The 17737-nt window shown below is 37.4% G+C and overlaps 2 protein-coding genes across 2 annotated transcripts in view; both read right to left on the reverse strand.

Moving 5' to 3' along the window:
* Positions 1-526, reverse strand: part of SDHAF4 (succinate dehydrogenase complex assembly factor 4) — a 6923-nt gene extending 6397 nt beyond the window's left edge. The window contains exon 1 of the mRNA XM_031552244.1: positions 308-526. Within this exon, the coding sequence (XP_031408104.1) occupies positions 308-526 (219 nt within the window). The remainder of the gene's footprint in view (positions 1-307) is intronic.
* A 2277-nt stretch (positions 527-2803) lies between these two features.
* FAM135A (family with sequence similarity 135 member A) overlaps positions 2804-17737 on the reverse strand; it is an 81476-nt gene continuing 66542 nt past the window's right edge. Inside the window, 4 exon segments of the mRNA XM_010707757.3 lie at positions 2804-4641; positions 5390-5503; positions 11875-11985; positions 13040-13191. Of these exon segments, the coding sequence (XP_010706059.1) occupies positions 4436-4641; positions 5390-5503; positions 11875-11985; positions 13040-13191 (583 nt within the window). The 3' untranslated portion in view covers positions 2804-4435.

Below are 17737 nucleotides of genomic sequence, written 5' to 3' on the forward strand. Positions count from 1 at the left end.
TGCGGGGCGGCGCTCGGTAGGGGGCCAGCTCCTCGTCTCGGCTGTGCGGCGGTTCCTATGAACTCGGGTCGGTTTCTGCCGTGCGACGAACTGTTAACCGCTCAAAAGACCCGCTCCTACACCTCCCCCCTTTTAGAAACAAATTAACATAGAAGCGATGAAAGCACGCTGCTGAAGTCACACAAAGTAAGACGTACAAAGGACGTGAAATTATTCCGGCTGACGTCACAGCGCTGACTGACAGACCCAGCGTTCGTAAAGGCTGCAGCACTTTACCCTCAGTCACCGTTCTTTTTAACCTCATTACTGAAACAGCACACTGTCCGTACGGCTCAGCAGGTGCCCTTTCCACACCCGAGAAAGGGCTCCTCCTCCTTGCAGAAGGCAGCAGGACAAAGTGCCACACAGCGCCTGCTGACACCGACCTCATGTATTTCCCATCCGCCCGCCGCGGCTGTGCCGGGCACACATGGTGCACCCAGCAGGAAGCCGGGCACAGGTGTGCTGGTTGCTCTGTGGGCCCCATCACCTCACTCTTCCACAATTGTAACCCATCCCCGTGGATACTGAGCCACAGAAAGCTACTCGCTTGACTTCAGGGCGACCTGAGTCTAAAATAGCATTTTATGTTTGGATGTGGTGCTTAGGGACATGATATAGCAGTGGGTTGTTAGTTAGGGTAGAATGGTCAGGTTGCAGTTGGACTCGATGATCTTGAACGTCTTTTCCAACCTGAACGATTGTATGATTCTGTATTCTCATTTTAAGCGTTTAAGGAAGTAAATCTCTTTGGTAAATTAACAGCAGTGCTGTGCTGAGTTTATTGCACGACATCTGGCCGTGCCTACACATGGAAAGCAATTACATTTAACTGACTGCCTTCTGTGTGACATTTTTTCAATCAGCTTTTTATAACGTGGTTAATTGGGCATGAGAGACTGGCAATGATAGAAAGCCTTTCCGTTATTCTAAGAGACTAGAGAAGACAGTGCAGTAGCGGTGGATCATGCGGGAAAAATGCTCTTCGGCCCAAAAGCAGCAAGAAGAAAATCCACAGATGTATGCCAAGTTCAACAGCTTATCGTGCTCCCATGAAATCCTTATCTTGACAACATTCATACTGAGCTGCCTGCAGGCATCGAGTAGGGGTAAGCTCTGTTCTCTGAGAGATTAAAGTAAACTCATGAAAAATCGCACTTGCGTGCATTCCCAAATGGTAAGGGTGAAACAACTACGTAAGAATAATTAGGTATGATTCTTCTGACCAAAAATAAGGAGGTCTTCAGAGCTTTTTTCCCCCTTTATTCTTCATTTCCAGCATATTCCTGTAAAAATGTAAACTTCACTTTTTGCTCCTGATTTATGTATTCCTAGATCTTGTGGTTGAAGAGATTGTGAACCCAAACATAAGACCTGAATGTAACGTTACCTGAATATAAGAACATATGTAAGCACATGCCACAGGAACATGCCACTGTGATTAAAACGAGGTTTGTTATTTTGTTTTGTGCTTTCCTTCCTGTGCTTGCCAATCATTTCTCTTTTACTCTCCAGTTTGCCCTGCAAAAAATTATGTATTATTCTTTATTTTGCTGTTCTGAAAAGCAGAGAGTAGAAGACCTACAGCCGGCTCGCACTATGCAGGTCAGTTCAGATGAGCTAGAACATAAGCTGCAAGGCCTGGTGATTTCCAAAACAATCTTTTTTTTTTTTTCCTTTTCCTTTTTCTTTCTTTTTTTCCCCCCCAATTAGTTTTCCACATCTCTAGGATCAGAAAGTTTAATTTTGATGGAAGACTCAAATACAGACCAAGGAATTAACTTATACACATTACATGGGAACAAAACCTCAGATATAGTGTTCTCATTTCTTGTAGTAATCTCCTGATAATACCACCGGGAGCTTTGTGAAATAACAGGAACAGTGTAATGCCTTCGGGGAGCAAGAGACTGGCAGCTCTCTAAAGGAATGTCAGTCCTTGATTGTTAACTCCCTTTCTGTAAGCAGCACCTGATGCAGCCTCATCCTCTTCCAAGTGGCTGCAGGATACCCACGTAAAGGGAGGCTGCTGACACTGCAGAGAGATGAAGCCCTCACTCAAACAGAAGAGGAGAGATGGAGCATTTCATGGCTGCTCTAGATCACATGGTGCTGAATTATGTCTGCAAGTCCATATTTCTATCTAAAAAATAGATATATGCAAGAGCAGCTGGATCATGCTGTGCACAGATGTTCCAAACATGGATGAGTGCATGTGTTGTTCAAACAACCACCACAAAAGTATCATACAGTTAATGAGTGCAAATATGAACTTTACGTGCTTCAAGGGCACACTGGGGTCATCACACCACTCAGTACAGCAAACGAATACTGGCCCCTCCTTTGAGGCTTTGAGGTATCAAGCAGCCTCCACAAAATCTACGACACAAAGGGCCACCCGACCATGGATGGATTGCAGAGGAAAATACGGGCGAGGAGAGAAGTTCTCTACATTTGCCCTGTTCTATGAAAAGTTTACATGCAAACATCAGAGCATTTCCTACACCATCCATTAGACTGGATTCAAGTCTGCTTACGTGGATGGACTTGAATATTTTAAAAAGTGGCTCCAGTGCAGGATATTTCTGCTTTGCTAATCACAAAGGCACAACGTACACTTTTTCAGTTCCAGAAAGGCACAGCCAAGACAAACGTTTTTCAACAGCGACAGAGAAGTCTGAATACTTATGGCCTCTATCTCTTGAAACTGATATTAACAACTTACCTACTAGTCAGCTACTATAACACTGTTAAACAAAGACAGTTGAGATATCACAATGTAATTTAAATATTTACAGCATAGCAGTACCACCATAATATAAAAAATATATAAAAATAGATATTGTTAGAATGGGAATGTATTTAAGATATCTTTCTGTAATAAGCACTTGCCTAAAACAACTCTGTAAGAAAGCACTCTGAAGTGTACACACTGCCAAAGTGCAGATGCTCATCTGAAATCTGTAAGCTGCAGAGAAGAAAGCATGTTATTACAGAGACTGCATTAACAAACCATATAAAATGTAAAATTACTTCATTACAAACTATTATTGCTACATTCATTTCAAATAATACAAAAGTATTAATGATATACAAAAATGCCTCCCCGGGATTTGGTAATTAGCAGAAGATTTCAGTTCCTTTAATTGCTTCCTTAGAGTCATTTGTTCATTTTATTAACACCAGATGCAATAACACAATGCTAAAAATAAACATGCATTATACAACAAATTTGTGTTTCTCAAAAAATGTTCATTACAGTTAGTGAATGCACATGTAACCCTTTTCTGCCCCACCTTTAGTGAATTCTTGTTTGAAACAGAGAAAAGGGAAGGAAGGAGAAACCGAACTCAATGCTATTCAGCACCAGTAGAAAGTCAATAGACCTTTAACATTCCTGTATATCAAAAACATTTTATCTGCATCACTGAACAGGTAAAGTTTACAATATCGTCCCATTTGAAGATGTATCGATTTCTATTTACAATACTTTGTAGTCAATAAAACATTTGAACAATATTTAAAAATTGAATAAATTCATAAAAGTATTGCAGAAGTTTGTAACATTTACTTCTTTCACGTACATACGAGGAAGTCCATGTAAAACAGTCCGCGTTCGTCTGAGGAGCTGACAGAGTAAGGAGCAATTTTAATACGGTTTGCAAAACCCCAATTATTTGAAGGCAGCTATCATTAAACATTCAAAAATCCTTAGTTGCCATTTGCTTCTGAAAACTAAAGTTCCAGTAATAAAATTGAATATGTAAACTAAGGTGTTTTTGAGATCAGTAGAAAATATACTCCCACAGGCATAACATATTTACTAATGCTGATAATGACTTTGTAGAAAATGGTTAAGATGCTGTGATGTCCGAACAGACAACTCGGGAAGGGTCTTTGTGAGACTCACAGATACAGTTGTTTTCAAATATCCAGTATTTTAGCAGCAAGTTTTGTTTCCAGTTAAACTTCCTACAGTGCTAAAATACAACAATTGCATGTGTAATACCTTAGAACCTTTAAAGCCAATTAATTCTGGCATCTAAAGCGTCTTGTAAAATGTAGCCAAGTAATGTTGACTTCTGTAGTCTTAAAAGCCAGTAAGAAACCAAACAGAGTACACACTGTGCTTTAATCTCCAAATAATTAGGTACCCCAAATTAAGAAAAAGTAATAGAAAAGTAAAAAGAACAAAATAAAAAAATATTGCACAGCCACATTACCTAGAAAGTAAAAGTTGATGTTAAAAAGCCCTAAGTGTGGATGATATAAATTATCTTCCATATAAAAAGTATAAATATCTCTTAAAATACAGCTGCAGCTATACTTTAATATCACACATTATTTGATTCATCTGTTAATGAGGTAATAACCAAGTCTCTTACGATGCTCTTCTCTACTGAAAGTACTTCAGGGCAGCAACAAGGAAGAATTTTTCTAAAAATATTTCTGAATCAAGAACAGCAATGTGTGCAGCTCTCCCTATGAGAGAATCTGCTGTATTGGGCAATGCGTTAATTACGTTGTAACGAACCAAATTACATTCCTTATTTTGAAGAACTGGCAGAAGCAGGTTCTGGATCATTTCAGCATAAATTGGTCCTGTGGAGGAAAATAAAAATTGTTCTCTGTGAATCACCAGGAATGCAGTTCTATGACCTTGAGCTGAAAATGAATGCGTTCTGGAATAAAAGTGCTGAGCGTATTATGCTGCTTTTGTGTTAAGGCTGAATACAGGAAGCTTAAGTTCCTCAGATACCATGCAAAAACATAACTTTACATACAACGGATTTATTCATTATACATCTATAGTGAAAAAGTGCTTATCGGTATTCACTTATTATATATTATATATTCACTGTGTAAATGATGCTTATTTGCTAATATATAATGTCAGTGTGACTATGCTGGGATATCCCAGCAGTAAATACAACAACAAATCACCACTGAAAATGGAAAAGAGCATTTTCATTCATTGCTAGTATTAAGCCCCAACTAAATAAAGCCTGCCCATGTGCTTGAAGCTAACTTGGCATCCTCAGTAAAACGAAAGTTATTTGCCCTCCCTATTCACAGAGTAACACGTCAGGGGCTGTGTTCATCCCACCTAACTTTCAGCCACATTTATAAGCTGTAAATGAGTCTCAGACTCGTCAGCTGTGTGTAACAGAACAGGACAGAATCAGAAAACAATTCAGCTCTTCATTTTCCCTCTCTGTTACTATAGCCTAAGCCCAAGGTGTCTACAGACATAGCTGAGGTGTCTCAGTTACGCACCCAAAATTAAATGGGATGAATCTGAGACCCATAAGCTTTCATTTGAGTAGTCTGTTCATTTTACATTTATTACCTGATTGTTTATCCTTTAAAGCTGTTTTACACATCTCAATGCGAGCAGAGTGATAAGGAACGTAACGATCCTGTAGAGATCCAACTAAGACAATGTTTTTGAAGTAATGAAGACCTACAAGAAAAGAAAAAAAGGAAATAATGAATCACCTGACAATTACTAAAGATTGATTAAATATTTTTGCAGCTGAAATTTGGCATTATGATTTTTTTTTTCATAAGATCTTACACAAAAATGCAGAAAAATTAAATTACAATAGAGCTACAGAATGACTGTGAGCTATTGCCCTTTTCTCCACATGTATTTTAATACCTACAGGTGAGACCCACGTGTGATCTTTCTTAACTAAAACCAACATGCTTTAAAACTTCAGCTTCTTAGCACAGAAGGAATGTAAGAATCAGGTGCTCAGTTTCTGGCTGACAGAAGGGAGTAAAGCCTCTGCATTGCTTAAAAAACGTGAAGATGAATGGTGCCTTGTCTTTGCTGACATTCCAATCAGTAGTGTAGTTGTGCCAGTGTTAATGCCTAGCATAAACATGGATGCAATACAGCCCACCAATCTAAGTGGCTCTTTTAGCCACCTCCTCACTCTGCGCCTTGGCCAGCTTGCGCCCAGCTGTGAAGTCCATCCAAGACAAAATCCTTCCTTTCTACCAGAGGTTGTCCCCCAGCTTTCTAGTATTTTATAGACTCTGTATGACGAAGACTACATTTCCAAACCAAGTCAATTAAAAAAAAAAAAATACTGAACAACTTCAGTATATCAGAAAGTGATGGACATTGCCAGATTTAAAACAAAATTGAAAGAAAATTGACCAAGTAAAAATTATGTTAATCTATAAAAACATTAAAAAATGCATCAAAACTGAATCCTGGTTCCTTTCCTCTTCAAATAGGAAATCCACGTTGTTGGTTTTTTTTCATTGTTTGTGTGCTTCTTTGGTTTTATTTTTTGGCCTGTGCCCACTAAAAACAATACTGTCTCAGCAGATCAGCTAAATCACTGGAATCTTTTATTAGACATCTGATTAAAAATGACTGCAACAAATCTTACACAAAGATTCAGCTGCCAGTTCAGAAACTTTGTACTGAGATGAAAATAATGCTTTTGGAATAAATCAAAGATAGGAATTCTTTGCAGACTAATCTGTAAAAAGTTTTGTGAATTCTTTGGAAATCTACATCTATCTTGTATGAAGTAGTTTTTATATTAGCTTTCCCTAAACAAATGTCCATTAGCACTTATGTAAGAGGTATGAAGAAATGACAGAATCACAGAATTACAGGGATGAGAAGGGACCTCAAGAGACCATCAAATCCAACCCCCTGCCAAAGCAGGTACCCTACAGCAGGTCACACAGGGAGGCGTCCAGATGGGTCTTGAATATCTCCATAGAAGGAGACTCCACAACCTCTCTGGGTTTTTCAATGCTCCGTCACTCTGACTGTAAAGTTCTTCCACATGTTAATATGGAACTTTCTATGCACAAGTTTTAGGCCATTGCTTCTTATCCTATTGATACACACCACCGAGAAGAGCCTGGCCTCATCCATTTGCCTCCCACCTCCCTGTAAATATTTATAAACATTTATCAGATCTCCCCTCAGTCTTCTGTTCCCCAGGATGAACAGACCCAGCCTTTCAGCCTTTCCTCATGTAGGAGATGCTTCAGGCCCTTTATCATCTTTGTGGCTCTCCGCTGGACTCCTAGAAGATCTCTTTCTTTTTTGTACTGCAGAGCCCAGAACTGGACACAGTACCCTAACTGTAGCCTCATCAGGGCAGAGTACAGGGGGAGGATCACCTTCCTCCACCTGCTGGCTGCTCTCTTTCTAATTCACCCCAGGATACCGCTGTCCCTCTTGGCCCCAAGGGCACACTGCTGGCTCAGTGCCTAGATCTTTTAATCAACCTGAGGAAGGAAGAAGCATCCTGTGGAATCTCTGGAGGAACAACAATCGACATTAATCAGCATTTAAATAGACTCTCTTCAGCCTCACATGTAATGCAATACAAACAAAAACATTAAAAGAATAGGCTTAGGACATGATGATTCAAGAAATTAGGCATTCCCCTTTTAGTCACAGTGACTCATTTTTATGCTTTATTCTTGCTCACAGAAATAATATCTTGAACTTGCTCTTACTTCTGGTATGACAAACGTCATGAATCTTTCACTATGAGAAAGTGCTTGAGAGAATTTATCATTATAAAAAAAAAGGCATATAGGGTATTTTACAGACACTAATTTTACTGTTTTAACTATTCTTGGGTGCTTTTTCTTTGGATGTCTCTGTGCTTATTTTGAAGAAAAATGTCTAAGCCTTATGTTTTGATGTTATTTGTTCTGATACGGTTCATGTGGCACTATATGGCTACAGTATGATGGGTATTCCAAGAAAGAGTCAAAATGGTGTATACAAACATACAGAGCCTGGCAATCCCTTGAATTTCTACAGCATGAGGTAACTCAAACCACTTGTCGATGAGAAGAATCAATTCAGGTGTATGACAGCTAAAACTCAGCCTTGAATATTTTACTTTATAGAACTTATCTAAAGCATCCGTCTTTAGAACCTTCCAGATTCTTCCATCATCTCTGTGATAGTGACATTAAGGGCAAGGAAGTCCTTCCTCTTAGCAGAAGTGATGAAGTTATTTGCCAGATGCTCCCTCAAGGCAAGAGCTGAAATACTTTTTCCCTCCACAAAACCAAACAGGACCAGTAAGCGAAGCTGACATCCTCTACATAATAAACATCTCAAAGCAGAAGACCATGCTTACTCATAGTTTATCTCATAGAATCACAAAATATCCCGAGTTGGAAGGAACCCACAAGGATCACTGAGTTCAACTCCTGGCTCCACACAGGAACACTCAAGATTCAAACTGTATTTCTGAGTGTTGTCCAAAGGCTTCTTGAACTCTGGCAAGCCTGCCCTCTACCTGTTGCTGACACAGACATAAACTGAAACCCAAACAAGCTTCCTTTCCTCCTTTCAGAGATTAGGAAAATGCATTATCTATAAAGAGGGGACACTATGCAATAAACAAGCACATCAGAATTCTACTAATCAAGTTCTGTGGGAGTGCTAGAACACATGAATCTAAGCCTAGCTACGTAAATACAAAAATATCCTAGAAGAGACCACAGCCATGCAATTCACATTTCTGAACCCTGGGGCATGGAAAGAACAGAACTGCAGAAAAACCCTGTCAGCATTAGGAATCTCTCATCCATCATAACGCCCAATTCCAGGAGAGTTTATTTTGGACCAGCTCTGTCTGATCCGGTGGATGAAATATGCACTGACTGCTAAAGCTCACTCATTGTGTTCAGAAGTAAACAGGGATGATGATGAAGAAATTTGCTTCCAAATGAGTTTCTCAGCCAAAATAAAGTGCAAATGCGAGCATATTTGATGACTAACAAAGTGAATTGGAGAAGCTTGAGAAGTGCCTGGGATGGTGCTCACATTGTACCTGAAAGCATCTTCTTTTTTACTGGAGCTACTGCCTTTCCACTTCCTCACTCCAAAATTACAGTGTGCTCCAACTGGAAACAGTTATGTATTTGAATAATGAGATCAAATACACATCCTTCTTCAATCTTCTTTTTTTTTTTTTAAAGTCAAGCAACCAAACCAAACCCTTCTCATTATTCTGGTGATATGGCGATAAATATCTGGAATTCCCTCAGCTAGCTAATTTTACCATTTGGTATTAGAAAGTACAAATGAAGATGCAGTTACCACTTGTAGAAAACAGTCAAGCATAATCCATAGACTAAATGGAAGCTGTGTAAATTCCTGAACTTCTCATTGAATCACAACACGGTCCTTACTGAACAATTCATTAATGCACTGGATTCAAGTAATATTACTACTAATTGCTACTTATCCTTTTGAGAACAGGTCTGCATTACTACAATTTTGTTCAGCTACAAGACGTATTCATTTCCACCAATGTTCTAATGTCTAAGAGCCATGCAATTAAAAAGTAGATGACAGTATCTATTTTTTTTTTGTGGGTGTGTATGTGTGTGTGTCTAAAAATCTTATGAAGTTCATTTCAAATAATTCAATTCTATTTTTTTGGTTGCATAATCAATACTACAATGTGAAATTCTGTTTACAGAGAGCAAACATTTCATGTGGTTTTTCATCTGTGCTTCTGCAATTGGTTTTGTATTGAACAGCTTGAGCACCATCAAAGCTGGCAACCTGCTGTAATTTCTTGTCACAGTATGAAATTAACCATCATTTGCAAGATCCCGGAAGCTACCAAACAGACTGTGGCTGCTGAAGACCTGGCAAGCAAACTTCAAGGAGACTATTGTCAAAGAACATAATTCTAAAAAATACTGTTATGAAGAAGTAACATCAGAAAACTAAGTTTTCCTTTGGTTAAAGCTGGTAGAAATGGTCCTCCAACATAAAGCAACCAGTGCTCAAGGCAACTTCGTATTCAGGAATTAGCACAAACTCAATCACTCTTCATTTAAAATTATCCTACCACTTCTTGGCTTTTATGAGCAGATAAGTTCAGATTTTGTACCTAATCAGCAATTACTGATTATGATAATTCTAAGAGATAAAATAGCTTTAACTTAATATAATTCTGAATGGTTGTGTCCCAAAGGAAAATCTATTACACATTCCTATGTGTATGAGATGTGTAAACCTATGACACAAGTTTTCAGAATTCTTGAAGATAATGTAAAAGTAGGCTCTTTAATGTTTAGCCTTTAAAGGCTGTTAACAAGTTAACATTTTTAGGTAGTTCTTCCTTTTCTAACAAGGAAACTTGGCTTAGATAGATGCATTTCTTTTTACTTTAAAGGACCTACCAATAAATAATAACAACTTTGTAACATGAAGTTCTGTCACTTAGGTGAATCACTATTCCAGCATATCCTGATATGAGAGTGAACATATATAAACAGGAAGGGGAACGGCTGTTTACAAGGGTGAATAGTGAGAGGACAAGGGGGAATGGTTTTAAACTGAGACAGAGGAAGTTTAAGTTAGATATTAGCAGGGTGGTGATGCACTGGAACAGTGCCCAAGGAGGTTGTGGATGCCCCATCCCTGGAGGCATTCAAGGCCAGGCTGGATGTGGCTCTGGGCAGCCTGCTCTGGTGGTTGGTGACCCTGCACATAGCAGGAGGTTGAAACTACATGATCGCTGTGGTCCTTTTCAACCCAGGCCATTCTGTGATTGTATGATATTTAGTAGGCATAACACGACACAGATATGGTTTTAACCCATTTACTCCAAGTTCTCTGGCAAATAACAAACAACTTGCATCAGCTATTTTTAAATCAAAAAATCAGACCACAACTAGTGATAATAAGCACCTGCTTGAGTATGAACCATGTATCCAATTTCACTTCATTACTTATAGGATAATTATCTTTCACTGCTATAAAAAGAATGAATTACAATGCAGGAATAGCAAATCCCACCAGAAGATTTTTACATTGAAGGAAAATGGATGTAGAAAACTCAAAGAACTTGACAAGAATAAATTCTGTGTGACTGTTCATATAGCAAATAATGTCAGCCAGACTGATGCTGTACAGAGGAAGAGTTGCACGATACAGATGGGGGAATTTATTCATAATATATTTATCCTTTTATTCCTTTCTGTTTCTTGTCATACAAGTTTTGGATTCAAACATCACAAAAGCTTTTCTTTTGGTCTTTTCCCACCCAAAAGATTTCAGCTGTGACAACCTACAAACATTTTGACGGAAAAACATACCCAGATTTTCCATACAAATGAGCATGTTGGGCTCCACAACTGCTTGCCTGATACACAAGTAAAAATACTTCTCAAATGAATCCTCAATAAACCTTATAATGCTTAATGGAAACTAACCCCAAACTGGCACGTTATTCACAGCCAAAACTGACTCTCAGCCATCTGATGTAAGAATATGCAAGCCAGAGAAAATTATATTCATGATATATTATGAATAATCTAATTTTGGGGTGGAGGTTAGCTATGAAGCTAAGAACAACTTCTTCCTTTATCAAAATGAGGTTTTATTTTCTCTGTCAACCCCAATGAAGAAATAAAAGATCAGTTGGCAGGAAGTTTAAAGCAGAATGTTATATTTGTAGAATATATATATTCTATATATCTATCTATTCATAGCAAAGAGATCATATTAAATAAGCGTGGCATCTCTCGACTCATCACCCTGCAGTAACTCAAGAGGCAGTTGAAATACATAGTATAGTGGTTGCACTTAGAACTTAGGCTTATTAGTTAGGAAGGAAAGTCTCAATGTATGGGCCAGCTCTAGAAAAAAAGGACAATTTACTGTTCACTTGCTTGAAGAATATGGAACTGAACACAATATAACTTAAATAAACTGAAAAAAGGAGCCTGTTGGAAACATATTTTCTAGGTTTCCTATTCACATATACGCATTATGGTCTTTAAAATATAACAGACCTTAGCAAAGCTTACCTGCTTTTTTACTAAGCTTGTATAAGAATGTCTGTCGTGGATCCGAATGGTCTCGACACGTCAACTGCAGCAGAGACCCAGACTTCTTCCATTTCTGCATAAACCACAGTCCTATATTGTAAGGCACAAGATGAATATAATCCAAAATAATATATGAAAAGTAATTAGACAGATATGTAGCGTCTATACATTTAGTCCTTCAGATGTTGCTATGTCATTTTCTTTCCTGTCTAAATGTATAATAAGGCACGAAGACCATTATTTCTACTAATGCACATGCTCTCACAAAAATAACTATAGTTAGAAAAAGTGACAGTGTATCAGTGTTAGCCACAAGGCAATATTCAAACTCTATTTTAACAATTTATAGAATATTAGAACATTCTGACGTTGAAATATGTAGCAGTAATCAACAAGCATTCTCAGCTTTCTGAAAATAACTTTATAAAATAATTGAAATAATAAAAAATAATTAGAAGATATAAAAAAGAAAGCAGAATTTTCTTTCTGTGATTTTGTACCCTCTTTCTTAGGCAACGAGCAAAGCCCACTGGCTACCTGGCTTTCATGTGCTGATTCAACTCTCAGGGAAATAGTTAATTTTTAATAGAGATTTCCTGAAGGCCAGTGCTATATACACATGATGTAGTACTTTAGATTACAATGCCATTACTTGTTATTATCTTGGTATTTTCCAAAATCCTAAAGGGTCTGCTTTGTTAGTCTCCAACATTAACTCCAACTGGCCAGCAATTTCTGTCAACTTTTTTTGAGCCCAACATATGTGAGTAGAAAGTTTTTGCTCTTAATTTTTGTATGAAACAATAGAACAGTAAATGAGCTTGCATTAAATAAACAAATTTTCTTCATGATTTAGAGTGTATTCTTAACAGTTTAATAAGTATATTTATATGTAGTGAAAATAAGTGTTACTCACTTTGGTTTTGTGCCCTTCAAGGCAATTGTTAAACTCAGAAACAAGTTTCCATCCTTAATTAATTTAAAAATTGTATGTTATCTAAAAAGATTTCTTAGAATTTATTTGCAGTTTCTGCTAGAGTTCTGCTTCACCTACAGTCAGTCTTCACAAAAAAACAGACATAGTTTTAGAGCATTTACCTACTAAACCTCCCCTGATCTTACACTATAAATAATAATATTTTACCTGTATTCACAAGAGCACTGCTGTTGTAGAGAGTACCAAGGTGTGGTCCAGACAGAGACAAGAAGGTATGAAGCTTGTTGAGGTAATATTTAAATCGAGGTCTTGTGAGCACTGAACGAATTATTAAATTACCCAGTGAATGGCCAATAAAGCTGTTTAAAAATAAAAACACAATTTGATGGTAATCTTTTTTTTTTTCTTTTACATAGAAAAAGATAAAACTGCTATCATAAAATGCTGAAGGAGAAAAAAAACAAAAGGAAAACATTCCAGCCTTTATTTTAGGCAATAATAGAAACACAGCTTGTCTGCATCTCCCAAGCTACACAAATATTCATTAGAAACATGTTCTCTACAATTATTGTACAAACTGTTTTTGAAAGCTGGTGAAAACAAACTACCCTCCCACTCAAACCCAGGATTGTTGCTGGGTGTATTTCCCCTAGCACCAAGTATTCAGAAAATATTTTGAGAGGTGCATAATTGAATAAATCACAACATGTGATGGCATTCAGTATAATATATACATACTGAATCAACTTATTGGGGGATTTCAAAATTGAACTCTTATAAATGGGAAAACCATTATTTAACTGAATTTGAACGTTTTATAATAGAAGTAACATCTCAAATCTGCTTAGCAGTTCAACCAAAAGAAGTAATTATCAGGTTGAGGTAGGCAACTGAGGATACCTGTCTGGAAGGAGAACATCGTATTTAGTTGTCTGCCTAGTTAATCAAGTTAGAGTGAAGACTTGATGTAACTCTAAGAATAATTATTACTTGATCTGAGTTACCTCCTGCCATACCTGCAAATCTGTACAAAGCATTTCTTTAGCAGGGAAACTACAGAATAAAGCAATTCTAGTTGTTATGCAGTTAGAATTGCATACCCCTGCAGAGGGGTAAGGATCACACTATCTTAGGCACCAAGTTACAGAGGATATAGTATAACATTCATAAAATTAAATGGAAAAAAACTTGTCTTCCTCTCTTACAGAAGTAATCTCAGGACTCGGAGAAAACAGGTAACCATCCAGTAATGTCTGGGAAATCTATAGCAGAACTACCATGGCTAGGTCACTTAATTGCACCAACATATCACCCCTCCAATGTTCCTTTTATCACTGCATTCAAAATAGCTAAAGTTGCCAATGTGTATAAAATACACTGCTACTTTTTTTTTCTGACCAAGAATTATTAACTGTGAAAACTCCAATTTAAAGCTAAGTGAAAAAATTCAATCATTTGGCTACAGAATGGTAGGGTCACTTCTACACTCTGACAGAATTGTACATTTCAGTGTCAGAATGGGCTATTTGTTCCTTACTAAAATACAGTCTAACAATATATGTACATTCTTTCTGGCCACTTTCAGGACTAGATATTCAAAATTCCTGCAAATCAGAAGTTCTTTGCCACAGCTTGCTGTGTTTACCTAACTGACTTGGAAATAAAAAATATGTCTCCTCTGTGATATTGCATAGTCACATTAAAAGTACAATTGGGGTATATTTGAAAACAAAAACACAGAGTTGCTGATTCCCTTGAATACTAAAATTTGAAACTACTCTCTTAATGTACATCATGACATCCACACCCAAAAAAACCAAAACCACAGATATTTTTATAGGTACAAAAGGTGCCTGCAGAAATTGAGCGAGTTCATTTTGTAGGTGATCTGCATCACAGTTACAGCTCTTGTAAAGGAGAGGTTATTTTCTAAAGAAGATCTGAACCTCAGCAGAGATGTTCTCTTAACAGTTTTGCTGATAGTTCAGCCACTGTTCACTAAATAGCATAAAGGGATGAGAAATTCTTGTACTGTACTATAAGAAAGTGGCACGTCATCAATCCTATCATCCCCAAGAATATGGACTTATCTAAATCAAAAGTTTAGAAACATGGAACACCCATCTGAGAAAAAAAGCATGCTTGCAATTAGCTATGTGAATCAATCTCAAAGATTGAACGCTTCTTCATTTGTAAAGATTTAGAAAAATAAGAAAAGTTACTGTAACATACTGTACTGAAATCAAGATTTGTAGGTGAACGTGCAATAAGCTTTTAATATTATTTTCTATTAGAGGAAGTTTTAAGGATTTCTTCAAATCAAGTGTGAGGAAAAAAGCTTTGGAAAGTGTAAGATGAAAATGTAACCCAACCTACTCGTTGTTTCAGATACCTGCAACTGTGGAATACTCTGCAATACCAATGCATTTCTGAACAGCAGATGGCAACATTACTGCCTTTTGAAGACAAGATATTGCTAAAGTTAAAAAATTACATATTTATATTTGCATTACGCCCTAAGTTTCCAAACTGAGATTGTACTGGAGAACTACGCACAGTAAAACCTCTTTATTCTGTATCAATAAATGAAAGATTGTGCCTAAGCATGAAAATTCACAAAAGGAAAAAATGTCCATAAAAACAAAAGGAAAAAAAGCCATAATTAAAAAGATGTTGAAACAATTTCAAGCTTAGGAACTTTCTGAAGTAGCAAATGGTATCCCCACAATAGGTACCTTCTGTGGTATGTCCTCTGCTTATACTCTTTCCCTAAACATCACCATGAGAGATAGCTGACTGAACAAGACAAAGCCCAGAGTCTGAATAGCGAATAGATGTTTTAATGCGCGCCTAGCAGGAAAAATTGTGTGGTTTATTTGGTCATTCTTTAGCCAATAGTTTTTTTATGAAATAAATTGCTGCTGGTTTGAATGAAACTTCTAGTTCGTGCTTCCTAGTCACATTCTGAGTAGAATTTTGTTCAAAGAAAACTAATGCATATATTGGATGGTGTATTGATATAATAACAGGTATGAGCTTTAGCATTACCTGATATTCATTAAGTTGACAATACAGTATGGCTCTGGGTTCTGATGGCACAGGGAGTGCCTCTTCTTATCTCAGTACAAGAATGTAGCACACTGAGTACAATTTTGCTATTACTTGAAGGCACGATGCTTTGCACTGACTGGGTGGTGTAGAATCTCATAATTTCTCTTGACTTGTCTTGGCCTGAGCTAATCTGAGTTTATTTTAGCTGTGACAACAACTGTCTAGCAATACAGGAACAAGTCAGGCCTAAAGCTGCTTTAGTTTCATTGCAGTTTCTAACAACAACATGTCTTTGTTCTGTGGGAATTGAAATGTGCATCACCAGAATAACATGTGGTGTGATGGAGTGCAGACAGATATATGCCTGAAGTCTCCAGCAGTCAATTAATGTGCACTGCAGAAGCATAAGTCAGGAAATAAAAACAGTGTTAGAAAAGCTAAGTAACTGGGAAACAGTGAAAAGAAAGGGCATGTGGGCAAAAATGCAGACAAAAAATAGGAGACTCAAGGCCAAGGCCCCAACATAAAGCCCCAGGATGCTGATGTCCCACAGTAACCCTTTCCTCTCCATTCTGCTGAAGGAAGATGTAAACCACCAATCTTAGGACTCAGATGTGCTGAAAGGAGAGCCTAACACACAGATACTAGGAATGCTTTGTTATACAGAACATTTTACACATAATAAAGAGCATTTCCTTTTGCCCATAACAAGATTCTGGATGTAGAAGAGGGACAAGGTAGATTTTTCTGAGACATGGTGCTGCCCAGTCCTTATTGCCTTATGAAATCATTATAGGCCTGGAGACTGATTTCTAATTTAATTTAGAAGCTCTTGTACAGAGAACACCTTTAGTACACAGATAGATTTTAGGAAGAGATCTAGCATCATTAAGGAGAACACGACCAGCTAGAACAAAGCACACTTTCTCTACACTGGGACAATCAAAATAAAGTAGGAATGTGAGGCTTTCTGAAGATTATTTCCTGGGCATTCTGGATCATTCCTTCAAGAGCATGCATATAAGCACAACTTTCTGAAAGATCTCTCATACAGCTACAATGAAACAGCTGCACGATTTGCAACTTCCTCATAAGAAAAGCAAAAGTTGATGGATGGAAAATTCTGCTTTGTGACAGGCAAAGAGAAGTGGAGTTCTTGTAAAGGAAACAAAAAATTAAAAAATGTAATTTTTTTTTGTCATTCAAGTGACAGGCAATAAATAAAACTGAAAAAAAAAAAACAAATCAAAAGAGACTTCAATTCTCAGATATGCATGATGGGAAGATAAGTGGGTGGGTATGTCCATCTGACCACAGGATAAGAGAGAGATCAGCAGATACTGAACTCTCCAATACTGAGGTGCTCACATGCAGTATGCGTGTTTTCAAAATCACATTGAACAAAATTAACCATGTCAAATCTCAAACTATGACCATTTGTTTAAAACGTGAGATTAAATTTGAACATGTTAGATATTTTCTGTATCTTGCTAAGACTTCCCAAGCACATGACTACACAGAAACCTGTGGGATAACTAACAGCCACTAATGAATCAAAAAGCACTACAGATGCATTATAAGAGAATGTCTAAACAAATGGGTGAAGCCAGACTTTAACTTGCTCCTTTCATCTATCAAAAAGCTAACTCCAGCAACACAGCTGAGTTAGTAATGACATCTGCCAACAGTGCACTCTACACTGAGAATATAAATGGAACAGGTATTCCCTGAGAATAATTGAAAAAGGGAAGAGGAATGCATATACTGCACTCTAAATTAAGATGCAGAACATGCTTTCTAGCAGATGGAAGAGTAGAAAAAATTCAAAACAAAGAAATATTTTTCTCATGCGGC

The sequence above is a fragment of the Meleagris gallopavo genome, chromosome 2 (genome assembly GCF_000146605.3).
Source record: "Meleagris gallopavo isolate NT-WF06-2002-E0010 breed Aviagen turkey brand Nicholas breeding stock chromosome 2, Turkey_5.1, whole genome shotgun sequence".
Taxonomy (NCBI): Eukaryota; Metazoa; Chordata; class Aves; order Galliformes; family Phasianidae; genus Meleagris; species Meleagris gallopavo.